The following is a 23075-nucleotide window of genomic DNA, read 5'->3' as shown; positions in this document are numbered from 1 at the left end:
CTTGGGGAGGAAGGGGTTTATTTCACTTCTGCTTCCACATCATAGTCCATCACTGAAGGAAGTCAGGACAGAAACTCAAGCAGGGCAGGATCCTGGAGGCGGGCGCTGATGCAGAGGCCATGGAGGAGTGCTGCTTACTCTGCTTGCTCCCCGTGGCTCACTCAGCCTGCTTTCTTATAGCACTCAAGACCACCAGCTCAGGGGTGGCACAGGGATGGGCCTTCCAACAGCAGTCACTAATTGAAGTACCACAAGCTTGCCCACAGGCCATTCTGATAAGAGCATTTTCTCAATTGAGATTCACTCTTCCCAAATGACTCGAGCTAGTGTCAAGTTGACATAAACTAGCCAGCACAACTACCATCTCAGCATCTCCTTCATCCTTAGATGATCTTACTAGACAGAACTAGTAAGAAGGCTCCCTCTGCCACACCAGGAGCCATGCCCCTCCTCTGAGAGTTGTGCTGGAATATGAGCTGTCAGCTAATGGTTAATTCTCTCTTTCTTCTACTCTGCTTTCAGGTGAAGTATCATCTATCTGGCATGGCTTTCTCTTCCAATTCTGACAGGAACTCACTGGGATTCCCAGTTCTGTATAGAGATCTTCCATAACTCTGGAAGTTTGTGACTTATCATCCCATCCAAAACAATTTCTGGGGCTAAAGAGATGTCCTAGTGGTTAAGAGCACCCACTATTCTTGTAGAGGACGGAGGCTTATTTCCCAGCATCCACATGGCACTTCACAACTGTCTCCAGTTCCAGAAGATCCAACAACTTCTGGTTCTTCAGGCACCAGACACACATGTGGTACATATACACACATGCAAGCAAAACACATATAGGTAAAACAAAACTAAATAAATATTTTTAAAAATATTATCTCTGTCTTTGCATCCTCTCTCTCTGCTTGTTTCCCAGGCTCGCCTTCCATCAGCCAACTCTGGGCCATGTGTACTCCACAATGTGGGCACCCATAATGTGGCATGCTCCAGATGGCATTTCCTTCTGTCCTATTTGTACTTCACTGAGAATATTTTCATCACTGCAGTTTCCATTAAATGCAAAGTGTGAGTAAAACTTGTTCTACTTTCAAATTCTGGGGTTGCTCCCACCCAGTGAGCCCACCTCTCCCCACCCAGGAAAGTGATAATGGTCACAGAAGCAGAAAAGGTCAGGAGCCTGTCTGGTGAACACAATCAGGACACAGGGCTCTCCTCCTGATTCCTGCACATAGAGGAGGCTGCTGGCAGGTCTCAGTGTGCAAGAGCCTGTCCTCAAGCTCTGATGCAGTCTCCTGAATACGTGACAACATGTCACCTCCTAGCCAACAGTTTCACTAGCTGGAATCACTCCACCCTATCCTGTTTCTGATCATACAACACAAGTCCAGAGTGAGGAATCCCTGTGTCATCCCATGCCTGCCTCTTTGGGGCTCAGAACTGTCATCAAGCTACTGAAAACCTCTGCCTGTTTCCTTTCTACAACACAGGGATGGTGAGAACACCACCGGATTCCTCAGATCCCCATGGTTACCAAGCACTACTGGCTGGTGTCAGGAGCCAACAGGGACCGATGCTCCTATCAGGGTGTCACTTCTTCTGAATCGATTCCCTCAGAACACAAGAGTAAGTCCTTGGATGATGCCAGAACACAGAGGCCTAGCATAGAAGGCTGCTAGCCTAGAAGAGCAGCTCCACAGCAGAGAAACAATCCAATGCTTCCAATTCCCCACCTGAATGTGCCTCCCCCCGGCCCAAAACATGACCTCTGCTTCAACCAGAAAGAACCAAGGCTACCCCGAGAAGAAAAGGGGCTTCAGCACACTCTGTCCCTGACCTGGTACTGCAAGCAGCAGGGCTTGGGGCTTTAACCATCTGCAAGGAGACCTTCACCTCTTTTCTGAGGCAAATCACGAAGAACTCTTACGGGAAAGATGTCCAAAACAAGCTATCTCCCACTAATGGCCTTGTTATAAATTAGACCTTACTGACAAAGACCAAGGAAAAGTGACACCCATCAAGCAGACCTGATGTTTGCACTTTCCAGACTCAGCACCACTGTCCTGACCTCACACGTGTCTGTCATTCTCATTTAAAGAAGGAAATGGTGCCAGAATATCAGGACAGAAGCAGGGAAGTACAGGTCACGGAAGAAGGGCATGCCAGCAATCCCAGGGATCCACCCCTGCGGGGGCCTCCTGAAAGGCCACTAAGGATGGCACCAGTTGCAGCTGAGTCAGGGGCAAACACCCCCTTGACTGCCGCTTGACCTCCACATTGGCAGTCAACTGTGTCCTTTCTTACTGGTTACTAGTCTTGCAGGTGAGTGAAGATGAGCTAGAGGAAGGGGAAGGATGGCAGGTGACATGTGGGATTCTAATGACACAGAGGACCTAGGCTGCAGTGGAAAACTGATTTCAAATGGGTGGGCATCTAGGTTTCAGTGGAGCCAGAGACAAGGGATTTTCTGGAAGAGAGTTGCTGCGGCCAGTGGAAGAAGTAGAGGTTGATGAGGAGGAAGGGCTAAGGGGTGGCACAGGGCACGCAGGGCCACAGAATCGGGAGGCTGCACGGCTGCCCATGGAGTCCCTGCAGTAGCCAGTATAGACAGAGCCAGAGGGAAAGGTACCTCAGGTGAGGGAGAGGTAGGCTAGAGGTATCAAGATGGAACCACCACATAAAGAGCAGAATGGGGGTGAGCCTTGAGGAGAATGGAAGCTGTCCAAGGTGGAGTGGATGGAGTTCTGCCAGGCCAGGAAGGAAGCACACAGTTGCCCCTGATGCCTTACACAGGGTCTCCATAATCTAACCCAGAGTTAGTGTGCAAACACCAAGAAGACAAAGGAGTGGGGAGAGAACTTAGGAGAACCAGCTCTTCTAGAAACTAAGCTCTGGAATCCTAACCACATCCACATAATCTGAACCAAACTTGCCCCCTGCATGGAAGCAGTTATGTAGCAGGAGTGGAAGGAGCTCTCTCTCCATGGCTCCATGCCTATGAAGTCTGACCAGTCTGCTCTCATTAACGACATACAGTATTCTACAATGTGGGACACTGGTCAAAATCCATCAACTGAAGGAGAAGAGAAATTGAAAAAAGGCTAACCCATTCACGTGTAGCTGCCAGTCCCCCAGGGCCTCTGAGACTTGTTACTTCTGGCTTATAAAATGGGACTTGGAACTCCCTCCCCTTCCTGTTACTGCTAATAATCCCAAAGCTCTACACTGGAGGAGAACATGTATTTCCCCATGTTCCAGTTCAAAGAGGCCACAGTTGGCCCTAGGACAGTGGCACCATCAGTGGACCACTTGCTTGAAATCTGCTACCCAGTGCCACATGTTACTCGATGCTCAGCATCCCAGCTTTGCCCTCAGCGACAATGGCTAAGGGTTGAAGACAACACCCAGCAGGTAGGCTGTGCTCAGTGCACAGTGGCCGCTAGGAGTCCTATGGGATCACAGAAGTGCTAATGAAAGGCTATAGGCATCAACAAAGGACAAGTGTCATCAAAAAGGCCGCAACCACTAAGCTGTGCAACAAGTCCTCTACTTCTGAAAAGACATCTCCAGGAACGAGGAGGCCTTCTAGCACCTTGTCCATATGAAACAATGAGACCTTGAGCTTGAGCATGCTCAGAGTGATGAGCCCTACTAGCATCCAGGAAACACTTGCAATCATGAGTCCTTTGGGTGGTAGGGGCACATGTCTTTAATCCCAGGGCTTGGGAAGCAGAGGCAGGCAGATCTCTGTGAGTTCGAGGCCAACCTGGTCTACAGAGTGAGTTCCAAGACAATCAGGACTACACAAAGAAACTCTGTCTTGGGGAAAAAAAAAAAGAGCCCTTCTAAGGTCCCATGCACACTAGTGTCCACCTTGAGGCGAAGCATCAGCACTCTTTCAGTTCCCTGATTATACTTTAATTAAATCTCCAGCCTACAGTTTAAAATAAAGCCATTATGGATAGTGACCAAGAATTTCATCACTCCCTAGTGAGCATAAAAATCAATCACTTAAGTTTTTATGACGTAACCTAAGAAAAGCAGACCTTTCTGAGGTTAAAAGATTTGATGGGTTCTCATTTTAGCCAAAAGGAATCTGTCAGATACATCTGCTTCTGAGACAGACGTGCCTTCTTCCTTCTCAACTCTCTTCCTAGGGTCTAAATAGTTACAGCAACAAGTCTGTGCCAGAAAACTTAAAAACTGGGAAGTGGGGCAAAAGGCCCAAGTATGACATCTCATGACAGCTGTCCATACACAGGGATGTGAGACTAAAGTCTGGACTACCCTTGAAATGTCTACAGTAGTGCATGAGACGCCCTCCCCCACACCTTCCCTCAAATACCTTACTCTCACCCCTGGACCATCTGCAAGGCCCTACAGACATGAGAACATCCAAAACCTGGAATCACTCTGTTGGATGCCAATTGGAAATAAGAAAAAATAACAAACACTGATAAAAAGTTGCACCTGAAAAATCTCCACTCTAACTTATGCTCAGTGTACTTAGCAAAAGGTCAGAGCTCCGGAATCTGCTGGATAAATAAACGCCGGCAAGGTGGATGAATCACTGGAGAACTGGCGCATGGCAGCGAATGAATAACCTGCAAATGCGTCCCAAACCCCATTATTTCCCCTTTTCCAGAAGCCCAAGATTCATGTCCTCGCATGCCGCCAGTTCATTACGAAGAACTATCATCCCTCTTCCGGCGCACGCCAGGCAGTGTGCACAGCCCCTCGAGGACCCTTTAATGTTTAATTCCCCATCATCCGCTCCGCTGAACAGCTTAATCTCTGCTTGTATGATCAATACTATATCAGTGTAAATTAAAATGACAATTTTAAAGTAATTAAGCCTGTTAATGCTCGATTCAAATGTCATTATTTGCACTGGGGATCGAGGAGAAATCACACCATGTCTGAGGTGACAGGAAGACGCTTGAGCCTCCTCACCCTGCTGCATGGTGCCACTGGAGGCTTTAGCAAAGCGGATTAACTTCTGCCTCGCCCTGCCAGGGTGCCTATCCAATTTCTAAAGAGGATAACACAATTTGATGAATTTAATTCCAGCTACAAACTCAATTATTGTGATAATAGATGAAAACTGGGAGGAGACTCTAACAAGACCCACGTTTTACAAATACACTTACCTCCACAATGGGATGCGGCAGCAATGGCCTGATTTGATTTGTCCCCTCTCTTTTGAAAACCCTTTAAATAATTATGATGGTTGGAAGGACAGCCAACATTTATTAAAGAGACTTGCTCCAACCCAAAGGGACTGCGGCTTAGATAATCTGGGTCACATGCAAGCGCTTGCTGTCCCAAGCTATACAGCAGCATTTATGAGACAAGCTCCGTGTTATCATTGCATTGCTGGACTCATAAAGAGATACATAAAACTCGCCAGCCATGGACCAGAACTGCCTGTCCCATCCTGCTGCCCAGCTCCAGCTCAGGAACCAGCAGCCAGGCATCTTCTTTCTGGGTAGACAGTGGGGACAATAATACAAAGAAAATTAAAGGGGAAAAATCACCACTCTGCTTTGATTCCAGGGGCCAAGTGCACAGTGGGAGTGGGATGCCCATAGAGCTCCACACCAGCACTTTTCTGCCCATGGGCCAGGGCTGCCTCAGGGACAGTGGCCGTCACCGGGCTTTATTCATTACATCAGCAATAAAAATTGACAACCAAACATTCATTTCAAGATGAAGAGCAAAGTGTAACAATTTCCGTTTGAGAGATGTTTGCACAATGAACGGCCAATCTTTCAGATCCACTCAGATAACTGCAGGCCTTAATCTGCTACAGGAGTTGGATGGGGAGGGCGCCCCTGCCAGGGAAGAATGCATACTGAAACTATCTAAACTTCAAACATTCTGCAAGAGACGTGTACCGTTAGTTTTCACATGCCCCTGCAGAAGTGGAGAACTACATCATTTTCTTGTTCTCACATACAAAACAACCTTTGGTAGAAATCAGTTTTTTTTTTTTTTTTTTTTTTTTTGGTTTTTTTCAAGACAGGGTTTCTCTGTGTAGCTTTGCGCCTTTCCTGGAACTCACTTGGTAGCCCAGGCTGGCCTCGAACTCACAGAGATCCGCCTGCCTCTGCCTCCCGAGTGCTAGGATTAAAGGCGTGCGCCACCACTGCCCGGCGAAATCAGTTTTAAGATGAGTGAAAATGCAGAATGTATTCAGCTGGGTTACCTTTTCTGCTGAGTGTAAGTACTTTCCAGAGTTTACAGACGAGGACCTAGAGAGGAAGTTGGCACCGGTGAGAAGTTCTCATGCTGTGGAGATAGCTGAGTGGAGTCCAGAGCTCAAGATATTTGGTCTAGGAAAATGCTCTACAGGAATGACACAGTTGGGGCATCCTTAATTCCTAACCATTAGGAAAAGTTACAGAAAATTCCTCCAAGGTTCACCACCACTTTGCACTATACCAACTGAGAAATTAGGCTAACTAGATGGCTCAGTGGGCAGAAGTATGTGTGCTGGGACTGACGGCCTGAATTTGATCCCTGGTCCCACATGGTGGCAGGAGAGAACCAGCTCCTGAGAGTTGTCCTAACTTCCACATGTACACAGTCACCTTCATATGACAGATATTTTTTTTTTTCAAACAGAAAGAAAACTAGGATCTTCTCGCACAATGCAACAGACAAGAAGGTAAGGAGGCTGGCTTTGCTCTGGGAAGAGTACTTACATGGCTGTGACTCCCCATGTCCCTTTGTGGTACACTGCAGTGACCCTGAGACACTCAGGATGATGTTTTCTGGTGATGGTAGCCAGGCACTTGTCCTCGGCCTTTGTAAGAACAAGGGACATCTGCAGAGGTGGGGCCTGGACATATGAGGTTTAAAAATGGGTGCCCATGCCAGATAGACTGTAGTTCACTCTTGGTTGGCAAGGCTGGTACACCAGCCCAGCCACCCATTTACCACAGTTCTGGAAAAGGAGGCACAACCTGACAGTGCAGCTCCTCCCTACAAGTAAACTGTGAAGCTCCACCACAGACAGGATGAGGAAGTCCTTGAGCAGTGTCAACTGGAGAGTAAGAACCCAGGCACAGAAGCCATCAACTGTGTCCTCCTGGGTCACTCTCTTCGTGTAAACAGGGCTGTGTTTAAAACTGTAAAACAGCAAGCAGCCAGTTGAAAGGACATGAATCCAAAACAGATGAGAACTAAGTATAAAGACCAAAGACCACAACCCTAATCACCCAGAGGAGGCAGAGTGAGAGCCCACCCCTGACCACCACACCCTACAGATATCACACTGACCCACACCCAAATGTGTACATACCTTGGCACTGGAGGTTAACCAGAAATCAGAGACTGCTCAGCAAAACTGACCCTGGCCACCATCTCATGGCTAAAGGGTCAGCAAACACGGTTAGAGTACACACCAATCAATCAGCTGTCCCCCACTGCTGCATCTTAAAAGTGGCCACCTGGCTCACAGACAAGGACATCTCCCTCTCCGCCTGGGGCTGGTTTTAGAGAAGCAAATTATATAGACTGGTGCCAGGCCAGATGTTTACGTTCCCACAGTCCTTTTCTGCAGACCATTCAAACCTTTGTTCTGGGCACTGAGGAAATGGTTGAGGACTTGGTAAGAGTGCAAAGATCTAGCCACTGAAGCCACATATACCTGGCACACATGCAGAGACCTTGACCCTGGGCCCACTACAGGAGACCCAGCTATCATCTACATGAAAACCTCTGAGGTCAGAGGAGAAAAGCCCCTAGAGCAGCCCCCACTGGAGGGCTACAGGCCCTGCAAACTGGGTCCCAGAGGACAAGGACCCAGGATGCTCCTGCATCTGAGGTCAAGCTTGCAAGGGCTAAGGGGGATACACTATTTCATGAGATGGCTTGGCCCCCATCCACAGCATAAAGACCCCTCGAGGAGACCAGGCACGCATGAGGCAGAGGCCGGGGCTTGCTGGAACTCCCAGGAAAAATAGTCTAGGGAAGCAGGGCAAGGCTCACAGGGGACTCCGAAGAGAAACGTCACTTGAGGCCAAATAAATAGAATGAGCAGCTACACTGTGAGCACCAGCACTATTTTTTTTATGTCTACTGCTTCAGTGATTTTCTGTCAAAAAATGCTAACAAGCATCAAAGTCCTTAAGAGCTTTACAATCTTTCAGTTTGTTCACCAATACATTTCCTGCAGTGTATTTGTTTCCTAGGCTCATGTGACACGGTCCTCGATCATGCCTGTCTGCAGCCTGATGGATCTGCCGCCACCAGGCACCTGGCTCAGCTTCACCAAAGGCCTGTTAGGGATTTCTCACCAGAGAGCGTAGGACAAAGGTAGACATACAGTAACTGAGGGCCTAGGTGGGAAGTAGTCAGGCTGGCCTGGATCAGCAGGCCGGGGGTGTCAAGCCTCCATCACCCCTCCCCATACATGCAGCCAGCAGCCACGGGGTTTCCCACTCCACACTGCTCTCCTGCCCACAGAAACCAGGGTCCCGAACTCACAGCTGACTGACACAGCCACCACCAGCAAATGCCCTATGGGAGTAGAAAGGAAGGGCAGGAGTAGAAGCCATGATTGCAGACACAGGCCCCTGAAGGCCTTGGGCACACTGACCCCAGAATCTGCTTTTACTTCAGACACAATGTCCACAGTTTTGGAAGTGGAGGACACCTCGGGGGGTGGCAGTCAGAGTCATGAGACCAGATGTCACAATTAGCTGGGGCAGATGGGTGGCACCCCATGGCTGTGGCTAAAGGATCACATGGAGCAGAGCCCATGCTCCTTGCTGCCCTCAGATGAGGCTTCTCCTTAGTTCTTATCCCATGTGTGCTCCCAGAGCAGACCTTCTAGGACCAGGCACAGGTACACGTGTGAAGCCTGAGGTTTTATGCTTTACACCTTCTGTGACAGATGGGCTCACGTACAATTGGAGCCTAGGCCCAGAAGCAGCCCAGAGTCCAGATATGAGGGGGTTTCCTCACTTGTAAAGTGGACACTGTCAGCACAGAGCAGGGACAGTGCTTAGTACTGGAAGCTGGGCTGCTGGTTGAAGGGACACTCAGAGACAAGGACACTGCCTTGGTGGCCAGAAGGTGAGCACCTTCCACTCTCACCTGCCATTTCTGCATCTTACAGATAAGTCTGTTCAGATCTCCCCACCATGTCAAAAACCAGGCCCTCTGTCCTACTTTTATTGATTGGTAGGTTATTTACTTGAAGAACTTCAAGTGAAAATTCTTGGTCAGGTAAGATTGCAATGTTGTCTCGTGGGCTGCGAACTGCCTCTACTCTGCAAAAACACCAATGTTTCATTTGATGCTGCCTGCCACGTTCTCTCATCACTTCTCCCCCAGGCTTGTAACCACACGGAAGTTAATTTCCACAGTTTCTGGTGAAAGCTGGGGTTGACTCACGGCAAGTGGTCATGAGGGTCACTCATCCCTTAAGCAGATCATACACCCTCATGGCTGAATAGCCTGGACACCTTTGTCAAAGCTCAAAGGCAGTATGCCCTTGAAATCCCAGCCCTCAGAGTCTTGAGGGCAGCCAAACTCAAATGACTTCCAGGCCCCCTCTCTAGCCCTTGGCCTGTTGTTCTGGTTTTTCTGATAATGCTCCATTGTCTCGCCTACTGTAGATTTGTAGAAAGTCTTGATCAGGCAAAATGAGACCTCTGACTCTGTCCAGTTTCAGTGTCGCTGGGCCACTGTAGGTCCTTTACACTTCCATATAAAACCTAAATCCAGATTTTTGATTTCTACAAAAAAATCTATTCCAATATTGATTAGAACGGCATTGAAGCATCATGTCAACCTGGGTAGAATAGATACGTCAATACTACTGAGGCTCCCCCGAGCCTGGTACAGCTCCATATACTCAGATCTCACTGATCTTTGCAAGCAGCATGCTAAGGCTCTCAGGATACGGGTCTTACATAGCACTGACCTAATACAGTACTGAACAGTTCATATTTTGGTGTTATTTAAATTTCAGTTTCCCATAGAATCATTTACAAATTCATAGCTTGCAAGCCACTGGACATGGGACAAGATGTCAAAGATATAAACAAAGTACTTGCATGTTAACTCACGATCTGGCCGCTTGTGAGAGCACTGCACCCTGGTGGTTCACTGAAGGAAACTTGTCTCATTATTCCAGTGCAGTTGATTCACGAAGTTGATCCTACACTTCAAACAGTTCTTGTTTGTCTCTGGGTTGATTCCTCAAACCCAGCACAAAAGGTGAAAGTGTGTCCCTGGGGCACAGTGTGAGGTGGATGGAGGAGCAGAGGGCATGTGGGAAAGGAACTAAAATACAGCTTCATTTATAGGATTGGCCACACTCCATCTAGTTTCCATGTCCCACTAGGATACGGGAGTTCCCCATTGGTCTCCACCCACCAAGGTCTGACCTTGCATCTCTTTTTCGAAAGGCAGAAGACTGAAGTCAAGAAAAATGAAAACAAACTGGGTTGGATCACTTTTTCTAGTCTACTTTGTGAATTTACTTCAATATGAATTTAAGGCTAAATCAGATAGACCTTTAAATTAGAAACAACCAACCTGCCCCTAGATGACTGCCTCCCTCTTCCCCCAAATCCTGCAGCAGTCCCCACTGACCACCTCGTCACACCCTAATTCTTTCTTTGGTGCTCTAAGCATGGCATAACTCTGGCTTCCTCTCTCCCCATCAACCATGCTCAGATATTCTATGTATCAGTGATGGGAGACCTTCCCTGTACTACTCAATGCAACATCTGCTCCCTGGGCGCCAGGTCCCCAAGGCACGCTCTATCTACACCATCATGCCGGGTGCTTCCTATATGTCCTCATGTGTGCTGTTTAAGTCCATGTCTGTTCCTTCAAGTCAGAGCATTAGATGTATTATTACAACTGAAAATATAAGCTTCCACTGTGCTATGCTCTGGGCAAGTTCCTAAACTTTTCTTGGATCCACTTCTGCTCAAGACAGCCTAGTGCTCAGCAGCTGTGAGGACCAGCTCAGGCAGTGCTGGCCACTAAGGGCTCCTTGGCAACTGCCAGAGTGTGAGCACTACCTGCCTGGCATCTTTCAATGTGGCCTGGGTCACCCATACCTGCATATTGATGTTAACCTGGGATGTCGGCAACTGTACCCAGCAAAACACACAAAATGACACTATCAGAATCCAGCTAACTCTGCTGACTGGCCAGTAGGACCAATAGATGCAGCTGGCTTCAAGTGTTGGGGCTTCACGCTCAGTGGAGACTTTGGTCCTTCTTCTGTGGTCCACACAGCCCTGACTGAACTGCCTGGCACAGAAAACTCATTGTGCAGGGTTCGCTAGTTAGGTGAGCTGAGTGAACAACACTCTACCCTGATTTCATAAGATGCTTCTTCAGAACGTCCTCATCCTAATGTATTCTCAAAGCCTCGGCCAACGTCTCAACTACACCCTCTGTATTCATCAGCCTACAACATAGGTCTGGAGGGCAGGGGGCAGGGTAGCCATCCTTGTGTCTGTGTCTCAGGAGCACACCCTGGTTTTCCAGGGCCAATAAGCAGGGTATGTCACCCTCAGGATAGGGAAGCAGGCCCAAGCTCTTGGCTAAGCTTGCTAGACTTTGGTTCCTGAGAAGAAAATCAATGTCCCTGTCTTCTTTGTCCCACAAAGAGATGGCTGGCAGTGTCCCAGAACTCCTCTGTGTGGTTACTTGCTTGGTGAGCCTCCCTATGGCATAGGGCATATGTGCCTCCCTCCGAGACTCTTGTCCAACCACTGCCAGAGGTGAGCTGGGCACCACTGTCTGGCAAAAGACAGTCCCATAAGAAGATGCATCATTCCCATCTAGTCATGGGCATCTGGAATTTGGGAGGTGAGTGAGGCCTAGCAGTCACCACATCACCCCAGGGGAGCCAACCATATATGTAAAGATGACTTGGGCTCTGGTCATCTCCTATCCCAAACCTGGCATTGGTGGATCGGTGGCATTTCCACAGTACCACACCTAGGGGAGGTAATGCCAGATGATGTTGAAGAGAGGAGGTGTTGGGGGTCACATACCAACATCCTTCACACCAGCCAGCTACCGTCACCTCCTCTTCAATCAATGCTCGCTTGGGTTGAAGTGTTCTTTTCTTAAAACCACTCAGTCATGCCAAGCAGGCAACATGGTTGGCCAGGGCTACTCCACCCTTGTGAGAGGCCACAGACTCAATCAAGGATACCTAGACCCAAGCTGGTGGCCCCATACCTCCTTCCAGCACTGAGCCTTCTCAGAATGCCTGTGGTGCTCCCTCCCTGTCCAAAATCCATTAGTAGATATCCCAGCCTCTTGTTCCCAACTACCTTAGTCCAAATATGAGTGACAATGGAGAGGTGGGCTAGTCATGGGACACATGAGCTCTGGCAGACACTTGTGGATAAGCAGATGAAAGCTCTGGTATGAGTACCATGTTACTATAGCTCTCTGCCCCAATCTCCCCCATCAGAAAGTAGACAGAATATGGGACCATAAGCAACTGCTTCTCATGGATGACCAAGAGCCCTATGAACAGGCCCACAGCTAAGTCTTCCAATGCACGCAGGGGCACATTTTGTCCTGTCCAACATTCAAAAGGCACATCTGGATCTCCTGACATGCATAGAACATACCTAGGTCTGTTTGACACCTACAGGGGTACATCTGAGGTCCTCAGCACCTGCAGAGGCATATCTGAGGGTTCTCAACATTTGCAGAGGCACCTTGGAGCATGCCTGGTACTAGCAGAGACATGTCTGGATCCAGTGGACACCCACAGGGGCACATCTGCATCTACCTGATTCCCAGAGGAGAATATCTGGGTCTGCCCCATGCTTACTGGGCACATCTGTGTCTACCAGATGCCCACAGGGGCATATCTAGATCTGGTAGACACTCACATGGGCACATCTGAATCTATTTGATGCCCAATGAGCACATATGGGTCTTCTCAATGTCCAAGGGGAATATCTTAGTCTGCCTAATGCCAGCAGGAATGCATCAGGGTCTGCCCAATGCCCATAGGCACACAGCTGAGCCTGCCTGGCACCAAGAACAAGGAGCATGGGAAGCTACTGGCAGAGCAGAAAGGTACTGGGCCTTTACTGAAGCTGCTGGAGATGAAGGTTACCCCTTCTTCTCTGCAGGCAGCTCTCCAACATCCAACCTACACAGCTTTGACAGACTCAGCACCCCTGTCTGGATGTTGCCGAGTAGAATCCCTCACCTCTAAAGACAGGAGGATGAGTGGTATGGTCATGTTTTCCACCCAGGAAAACCCAGTGAGGATGGGCCAACAATGTTCCCTTGTGTGGTGCCTAGCAACTGTCCCCTGGTCTTCCTGCCAGGCCAGGTAGAGACATAGCAACTAGTAGCTCTCAGCTGCCTTCTGAAAAGGGAACTTCCTAAGAGACAGGTCTCAGCTTGTCCTCGAGCTCATGAGAACCAGTGTCATCCACTTACAAATCCTGGGGTCCCTACAGGCACCACCCTCCCAGGTGTTCTAAACGTATGTCCTGGGCCAGGCAGACTCCCTCCAGGGCCCGGGCTATACTAGGGAAAACCTCACATCTCTGTACAATGCATGGAGCCCGCAACAAAATTAACCTCGTGGCAATTGTTTCCCCAGTTTGATAGGCCAATGTCAGCTCATCTGTTACAGGGAAATAAAAAAGTCAAGCCTAAATGTATAAAAAATTATGATGGAAGTCCTAAATAAAGCGTAGACTGCAAGCTCATTGAGTCAAAAATCAATCAATCAATGAGGGAGTGGGTCAGGAGCACCTCATAAGCCCCAAAGAAATCATTTGCCCAAACACTGGGATTTAACGGTAGAGGACCAAATTCCAACACTTTTAGGAAGTAAATAATGAAAAATCAATTCAGAGGAAAAACAGATCAAGAACCCTGACTCTGACGTGCCGACACATTTATTGCTGAGCACCATTCCTCGGCTGACCCGAAAACTTCGGAAGGTGTTTATTTACTTTCAACACCTTCCAGGGATCAATATTTTTAATTTGGATCCGAGTTATTATTTTTCACATCACAGCAGCGGGGAGCGGCGTAAAGTGGCTCATATTTTAGTGCTAAAAAGATCGATACGACAGTTTCACCTTCACTGCAGCCCGGCTGCTGCGGCTGCACATCATCACATCCCGAAGGGCCGTGGTGCCGAGGCAGGAGGGCAGGTCATCACCCGCCAGGGGTGCAGACAGCCATGATTTAACTGAGCACAGGGCGCCCGATGCCCTCAGAAAACCAATCTTGCTCCTCACTTCATCAGGCCTCAGGTGAGGAGGAGGAGGGCAGGGCCCAGTGCAGAGGGGGCTGCTGCTGGCAAAGATTAGTCCCTCATCATAAACACATTTGCCTTTCCTTCCTCTTCCTCAGATCAAAGAACACCAGCAAACTCCATTAATTTCCCACAAATTTCCCCTAACATCTTAGAGCAGGGAGAGACCCCTCATACTGTGGTGGGAAGGGGTCTTCCAGGAAGGGGTAACCTCCACCCCTCAGTCACACCCTGAACGCCAGCACCAGGACCTCTGCTGGGGCAGTCAGGCCACACAGGGCAGAAGCCTTCTGAGCTCACTTGGGGAATGAAGGTAAATGTGTATGTACATCACGCTGTGACAGCTCCTTATCAGCCTTTAGCATCTCATGCCCCTCTTAACCCCGACTTAACCATCACTATCACACCCCACCCCACACTCTGCAAGTAAGTTCCAGAGCCCAGGAAAACCCAGCACACCCAGGCAAAAGCAGAGTCATGTCTCACATGTCCAAGTGCTCTAGCTTGTTTCTTGGACCTCCAGGAAACACCTATTCCCAACAGTGCTGGAAGCCACGCAGGAGAAAGTAAAGAGGGAGACCCTGACCTTGTATGAGGGCAGAAAAGGAACTACCAGCCCACATGTGAGCAGCATCCAGATGTCTAGGCAAGCCTGACTGGCAGGCCCAAGGCCTTCTGCCAGGTAAGAGCCGCGAGTAAACAGACAGCAGGGCCTTTGCATCGACAGAGCTGCGGTCCCTGAACCTGAGGTAGGCTTTGCCTCCTGGAGCCACCCCTGGCCTGCTACTGTCCCTGAGTCAGACAGGTCACTGGGATCTTCAGTCTCTGGCCTGCCCAGGACCCCCTTCAACCACCATCACTCCACAGCCCACATAGACTGCTCATGAACAAGATTCCTAGAGGAACAACTGAGGCCAGAATCCTCTTAAGCTCCCCAAACACCACTGGTCTACTATCCCAGCTACCACACCTGTGCCTGCCACCAGCAGCATAACATGCAAGATTTTCTCCAGGCACCTGCACCTTAGAAGCATGTGCAACCTAAGGACAAGAATGTTCTGTGTCCAGCTATACAGCCTCCTCTCCTGGCCTGAGGCAGGGTGTGGGCAATCCCAGGTCCAGGCAGGACATGGAACTAAGAAACCTACAGATGCCATCTCTTATCAACTGCCCCACTGGCATGTGCCATTCCTGGGGACCTATGACAGCTAGCTAAGCCTTCTCAGACATCTCAGGAGCTGTGTCACCCACACCAACAAAGTCTTCCTGCTCCCACATTAAGTCATTAGTAAGGTGTGGCTCCTCCTCCCCTAGCTGGTCAAGAAAACCCACATGGAAAGGGAGGATTCCCTCCTGCACCCTGGCTCTATAGCATCTTTAGTCCAGAAACAAGAGCTTTGGCCAGATCTCACCAGCTCTCAAGGTTCAGCCAGTGCCCTCTCCTGGGTGCAGACAGAAGTAAAACCAAGAGACCTCCTGCCTTTCCAGTTTCCAGCAGCAATGCTACTGAATCAGCTGCAGCTTCAAGAGGCCACTCAGGCTGGCTCTGAAGCCAGGCAAGGACCTGGACCAGGTCCATAGCCCTGGACCTGGGCTTTAGATCCCCTACTCAGTCACCAAAACTTCAGATATCAGGTCATCTGGGACAGGAGGTGATAAACATGGCTATCCCCAGGCCACGTCTGAAGTCCACCACAGTGAGCACAGCCTCTGGCTTCCCGGGCCAGATGAACAACCAGCAAAGCATTGATGAACACCCCATGCTGCAATGCTTTCCTTCAGCAGCAAAACAAGACAGCAGTGGAATTATACGAAAATAAATTTCCAATCTCTTCCTCACTTTGCCATTTTGAAGCTAGAGTAGTACAAGGAAGCCGTTACCTCACGTACTCTTATTGATGTGCCAGCTTGTCGGGAGGTAAGCGATGTGTTTTCTATGCTCCTCTGAGTGGCTGGCTAAATCAGACACATGATTTCCATGCTGTTAGAGTGCCTGATCAATAGACACTAGCACAGACTTGGAAAACTTCACTCAGGTACTTCCTCAGTGTCCAATCTGCACGGCTGGATTTCTGTGAAAATCAACGGTGCCACTCTGTGATGCTGAGTGCCCTGGGAGTGGCCTTCAAAGTCCATCTCCAACACTGGCGGTGAGAGGCATAAACTCAGGAAGGTAGTTCAAGTACCAGGTCAGAGCTCTTTCTCTTTCTCTCTCTTCCCTCCTCCCTTTCCCCCCCTCTCTCTCCTGGATCCTCTGCACCTAGGGTATCATCCACACCAGTTCAGGATCATGTTTCTATCTTCCATCCACATAGCACAGAGCTCAGTTTCCAGCTGGGGGCCCTCCTTCTTGGGCCCACCCTACCTGGCAGGCCCAAGAGAGCCACCCTGTGAATAAGCAACCCAGGGCTCCTACCTGGCACATCCAAGAAAAACCTCAACTCTACTGTAGAGTCTAACTTTGTAAAGGTCAAGTTTGTTCTTCATTTTGTTCAAATCACTCTTCTTATGAAGTCATAGTTTCATGTTACATGCCAAACGGTTAATACAGATTTCCATGACTGTTCTATCAACATAAATGTCGCACAGGGGCTATTCACACCAACACATGTTGCACTTTATACCAGTGGTAGAGCCCCTCCTCTGAATGCAAAGCCCTGTCCTCACTGAGCCAGTCTCTGACAGTGAGGAGTGGCCCTGGCTAAGGTGTGCCCACCTACTCTAGAAGTCCCTCAGGAAGAGGACAGGGTGCAAGTGTCTGAGAAGAAGTGGACAGGCAAGCCAGCGCAAAGGCCAGGTAACAGTAAGTGTCACAGGCAGCTAAGATGACAGAAGGGCCAGGAGTGTGGCAATGATGGCCCCAGCCCACAGAGGATGGCTGGATGACAAGATTTTTCTTTCTTGTGTGTCTCTTTGCAGGTGTCTTTCAGGAGCATGCCATGGACATCTGACATCCTAGGACCCAACGGCAATGACTTGGTCTGCAGGAGTGTGCGGTCTATGTTACTACCCGGCTCCTACCCCAGGGGCTGCTGAGGAGAAATGTAAAAAGGGTTGATCAGGACTAGCTAAAGGGGACCCCTGGGCCCCAGAGCAGGAAAGACAGAACAGTGTGGTGACCTGGATGCCCAGAAGGATTCTCCCACTTGGGGAGCACATCGTTTGCTCCTTTAGTTCCTGCTACAGAGGCACACACAACCCACTTCAACAGAAGAGCTCTATGTTTCACTTGCCTCACTGATGTTTAAACTGGTGGCACCTTGTTCTTTGGGGTTTACACAAAAGCATGACCAGGACACCAACACATGACCAAACAGGAAACGTACCTACCATTCTCTGGATGGCACAGGCCTCAGAGCCACCTCTGCTACAGTCTCAGTGATGCCAGCTTCCACACACTGCACAGACTCCAGGGCCCTCCCACCTGCATGTCATATCTCATTCTTCTCGGGTCTGGCCTGGAAGAGCAGTATGGCCTCTACCTCCCTGAAAACCCACCTTGGGGAACTCTTTCTCACTGCACTTTGGCTTCTGGGCCTCCACTTCCTGTTTCCCTCACACCTCCCTGAGTTTTCACCTCCTTGCAGCCATGCTCCTTGCAACTCAGCCAGGGACCCTCTTTAGTCCCTGACACTAAACACACCCACCTACAGCCTCCAATTCTCTCTTCCACTCACGACCGCAGCTCTCTCTCCAAGATACCACTGCCTTCTCCCATTCCACCCAGAGGGGCTGTGGATGTTTTCACAATGACTCACACTCCCAGCCCTCCAGTGCTCTCCAGTGCTCTCCAGTGCTCTGCTAGGAGACCAGTTCATTCAGTGACTCTAAACATGTGACTGGGCACCTTTATGGTCAATCCCAGGAGGAAACAGCAAACAAAACCAAGCTAAGCCAACCAAGGTAGGCTCTCCCAGGAAGTAGAGCCAGGCACTCTCAGTGTTCCCAGACATAGTGTGCTCATTCCCGCCTCTCATGTGATTCACAAGTAATCACTGTGTTGGCCCAAGGCCAATCCCCTCTGTTCAAGTGGAAACATTCAAACACAAGAAACAGGATGGGGACCAAGACCTTCCAGTGGTAACAATCCAACACGCCATTCTGGCAGAACCTCTGAAGACCCAGACTTCTGACACACAACTTTCCATGTAAAACTAGCAAGGAGCTAGCCAGTGACAAAGCCAGGGGCCCAGAAATGAGGGGCCATTTTCGTGGTCTCTATATAGCATAGACAGCAGACGTCCATCTCACATCAACAGACACATATGCTAGCCACGGTAAGCACACAAAATTTAATGTGTCCATTCAAGTATGAAAATGCTCTTAGGAACAGGCCCTGTAGGGAGGACTGTGGCTAAAGTGCTGCACTGGTGCCACCTGCTGGCAGCCAGGGCCCTTTGCAAGTGTCCTACTCTAAGCCCCTGGGGCATTCTCAGCAAATGAAGCCGCACTTACCCCAACAGGCCACTCCAGCCCTGGAGCTCCGGGGCTCCACCCCCACCCCCACACCACCCCCACAGCAGGCTCATAGAGCAGGTGCAGTTCATTCAGTTCAGCAGCTTGCTGGAAACAGGCCACTATTTTCTGATCCCTATTAATGCCCATGACAGCATTTATGTATAAGATAAATTCATCTCAATTTCCTTTTTCAATTAATGGCCTATTATTTGAACCAGACTCAGCTAAAAACACTCAGCTGATACCATCAATCTTACAAAGATTAAATTTCTCTGTCTGAAGCTACCAGGCTGGGCAGGAGGATGGCTACCTAGCAGCCAGATGCTACCAACTCTGTTCAGGACCTCAGGGGTGTAGATCCTTCCTTCCAGGACGGCCTAAGGCTCCCACTAAGGACCATGACACACCAAGGGACTGCAGTGGAGGCATATGAGGTGGATGGTGCTCAAAGACTCAGGGTTACTGCAGTTACAATCTGGATAAGTGAGTAAGTGACCTCTACTCTCTGCTACCTACAGTGACTCCACACAGACATGGAGATCGTCGCCCTTGATTGTCACCACTCAGTCCGACAGGGAGGCACTTCCTACCACACTGCGGCTGACAGAGACCGGGTACCAGGATAGGAATGCCAAGGCATAGTCACCACTTGACAAGCAATGGAGAGCAATGCAGATTTATCACAAACCGTGCTCTATCCTCAAGCAGTGGCCTCCTCCCCTTGTCAGTCCAGCTATGAAGGCTCTCATGGTGCCAAACCAGCCCTGTTTGCACATGTGAGATTTATCCTCCCTTTCCCTGTGCTTTTAGATCACTGTGTCTATATATTTAAAGGGGGTTATGGAGAGAAGGCCCTTCCGACAGATGATGCCTGCAGAGGAGTAAGGCCTTGATGGCAGAGAGACGGAGGAGAGACGGTGATGAGCCTTTTTAGCACTGGTGCTCCACTGTCTGACGATGCTGTACCTTACAGAGATTCTGTCTGGAAGCTTGGCTAGAAATCCCACTGCCACAATCAGATCTATGAGCTTGTAAGCTTTGTGGAACTGTGGAAACCCTCAGCCATTATTTCTCCAAGCATCTCTGTTTCCTCTGCCCTCTGGAAGGCCCCAGGGACATGATGTCAGGCCATGTGACATCATCTCAGAGTGACACTTTATGGGCTGTTTGCTCCATTTCATCTCTAGCAGTTCCCATTGCTTTCTTCAGTTTATCCCCTCTCCTTCTGTTGTGTCTAGACTCTTGTCCATCCTCACCAATAGGTCATATCTTTTTAAACTGTGTCGGCCTGACTTGAAAAGACAAGAAGCTGGGAGACTCCCAGAAGTCTAAGGGGAGAGGCTGTTTACAAGAAGGGAGGGAGTAGAGAGTTCGGGAGAAGCAGCCAGTAGCCCAAGGGCAAAGGGAAGAAGGGGAATGGGAGGACTGTTTTCTGAGCAGAACAGAGCTAGAGGCAAGGGCACCCCTGAATGTGGATGGAAGATAGATGTGGAGAAAACGTCTTTGAGAGGCTAGAACAAACCTGGCACTGGATGCCTCAAACTCAGAGGCTGAAACCATAACAGGGGTTCTCTACCCCCAAGGACAACCCCAAAGTCACCACCATGCAGGGCAGGAGTCATATCGCTGCTCTGCCCACCATGACACACACCCTTGTTACAACTCTCCATACAGCTCCAACAGAAGGCGTGCAGCTGCTCAGGCCAGCCCAAGGCAGAAGACAGGCTGACAGACAAGGATCCCTGCCAGATCTCCCCTCGTGGAGAAGAGAAGCAGCACCTATGAATGTGACAAAGTGATAGAGGATGAAGTAAAAGGCACTGGAGCAGAAAGAACGGAAAGTTAACCCCTGAAGGCCTGGGCACCCCACAGTTTGAGACACTGGCCTCCAAACCAACGGTTATTAAAGCTTTCAAACATCTCCCAAGAGTTCCTGGCCCCTCCCACTGCCTACCTCCTACCTCCTAAAGTAGCTATCCCACACTGTGTCCCAGAGGCAGGACCCTTGTAGAAGAGGGACAGTTCTTATTAAAGTGATGCCAAGGTACACCTGTTCTGAAGCAGGCCTAACTCTGGGGGCCTGCTCATGGCTTACAAAGTGATAGGCAAGCCCAGGAACAGGGGCGTTGGTATAGAGGGCTCACCAGAGCAGCCTGCATTCCAGTCCAATCTCTCATCTAAGCCAGCCTCGAGACCCTAGACGTCTCCTCTAATGTCATACATTCCAAGGCCAGCCTCCTGCCACTGGCCATTTGCATCCCAGCTCCTGTCCACGCTTTGTCTGCACCAGCAGTTGAGGATGCAACCTTAAGCTCAGCCAGCAGCACTGCCAGTCTTCGGTGGACTCAGACCACCCAACAGCCCTTAGAATGTGCGAAGCTTTTCACTAGGACAGTCACACTATGCTGTGACAGAGCACGCAAGCCAACTCAGCACTCTTCAGGAACAGCCAAGACTCAGGTTCCCTTGGCCTGGGGCCCACACCACAGCTTAGAGACGACTCACCGTGAAGTGCTCCTGTGACTTGTAGTTTTCATCCAGGTAGACACGCGCCCTGTTGTATTCTTTCATTGCGTCACTTGATAGTAGTTCCCTGGGAGTGAAGAAAGAGTGAGCACAGTAAGCAAAGCCCAAACGCCCCGCCTTCCCACAGATGTGCTCCCAGTCACAAGGCCCTGGTTAAAACGTTTTCACATACCCAGAGACCCACACAGCCACTAATGGGGCAAGGAGGGAGGGAAGGAGGGCAGAGGGGAGAGAGGAGGATCAGTGACAGCCAAGGGGAAACCAAAGTTCAATGTGTCCTCGGCACTCGGAGAACAGCCCACATAGCAGGCTCGGTCTCCACTCAGGCCCATGAGATGCCTGTGCCCCAAGGCCTCCCCGGGATGAAGACACTGATGAAGGACAGTGACAGCAACTAGCATTTCCTTTGAGTTCAATCCCCAAGACAAACAAGGTGGAAGAAGAGAAGCGACTCCGGCAAGTTCCTGTCTGGCCTCCACACACATGCCATTGGTACACTTGTGCCCCGCCCCACAGACACAGAAATGTGATTAAAGACGTGGGAAGAGGCAACAAATTGGTGCTGAAATTTGTTCTGAAATAAGCTATCAACAGATCCAGACCCAGAAAGGCAAATGTAATAGGATTAGCTGAAAGAATCTTAAAATGGTGAATATAAATATGATCAGAGCCCTAAAGGAAAACAGAAACGTACAGAAGAAAGGAGCTTCTGGTGCTGACCAAGGAGAATCGGGGGTTCACAGGATGGACTGAGAGTGGGCTGCCCTGTACAGCAGTGGAGTAGGGGATCCCACTTCACATGGGGGGGGGGAGTGAAGAGCAGCACCTGCAGACACAGGGAACTAATGTTCTCCAAACTTGGTCAAAATAAACAGTATTAAAGCAGAGCACAGCAAACTGAGCTGCCACAAAGCAGCTACATGTAGAGGAAAGGCAGCCCCGGGAAAGCACATTATATACAAGAAGATGAAGATGGACACAAGGGCTGGGCTCTGGTCAGAAACAATGAAACACAGAAGACAATGACACCGCGTCCTTGAAGTAGTGAGGGAACTGACAAGCTCCCATTCATTCCCAATGAACGCAGCTTTCAAAAATGAGAACAACAACCTCGTTCAGACAAACAAAGGCTGGGAGAATCGGCAGCAGCTGACTAGTACTGAAATAAACAGCACAAAAAGCTCTATGGCGAAGAACTACGGTCCAGGTAAAAGCTGAATCCAGCCCAGAGCAAATAGCACTGTGCAGGAAATGCACAGGAAGGTACCCGATAGCCCTCAGCCTTCTCTTCAAAGCTAGAGCAGCAAGGCACACACAGTACACCAAAGGGATGGTAGTGGTGAAACCTCCCTCTCGAAGGCCACTGGCCTGCAGGTGCCCAGGGCTCAGCACCCACTGCACCTCTCTCTCCCTTCAGATGCTCTGCTGCTCTAGCCCACAAGCTTTTCTTTTCCTCATCAATGTGCGGTTCTTGGCGTAAACACTGGTTTCTGTCAGTGACGTGTGCTGCAGATGTTTTCCATAAGGTGACTTAGATCTTCTTTTGTTCTGAATATCTGTAACAATATGGCTCTCTTTTGTATGGTAAATGTGTGAGTCTTATCTTTCTAAGCTTCACATTCTGAAAAAAACCCTCCCTGCCTCAAAGCTACAAAGACACCCTGTGGTATCTACAACTGGAATTCATTCTGAGGCAAGGTAACCACGAGGGACGTTGTGACACAGCATCTTCCTGACGCAAGACTCGGCACTTCTCAGCCTGCAGCAGGCCATGCACCAAGGAAGCAGGGAGTGGTGCGGTCTG

At 49.6% G+C, this 23075-nt stretch overlaps 1 protein-coding gene across 1 annotated transcript in view; it reads right to left on the bottom strand.

Moving 5' to 3' along the window:
- Window positions 1–23075, bottom strand: part of Inpp5a (inositol polyphosphate-5-phosphatase A) — a 201108-nt gene that overhangs the window by 83346 nt on the left and 94687 nt on the right. Inside the window, exon 4 of the mRNA XM_076554691.1 lies at window positions 21251–21338. Within this exon, the coding sequence (XP_076410806.1) occupies window positions 21251–21338 (88 nt within the window). The remainder of the gene's footprint in view (window positions 1–21250; window positions 21339–23075) is intronic.

The sequence above is a fragment of the Peromyscus maniculatus genome, chromosome 1, assembly GCF_049852395.1.
Source record: "Peromyscus maniculatus bairdii isolate BWxNUB_F1_BW_parent chromosome 1, HU_Pman_BW_mat_3.1, whole genome shotgun sequence".
Lineage (NCBI taxonomy): Eukaryota > Metazoa > Chordata > Mammalia > Rodentia > Cricetidae > Peromyscus > Peromyscus maniculatus.
The sequence above is the reverse complement of the archived record's forward strand: the minus strand, read 5'-3'. Positions and strand labels throughout refer to the sequence as shown.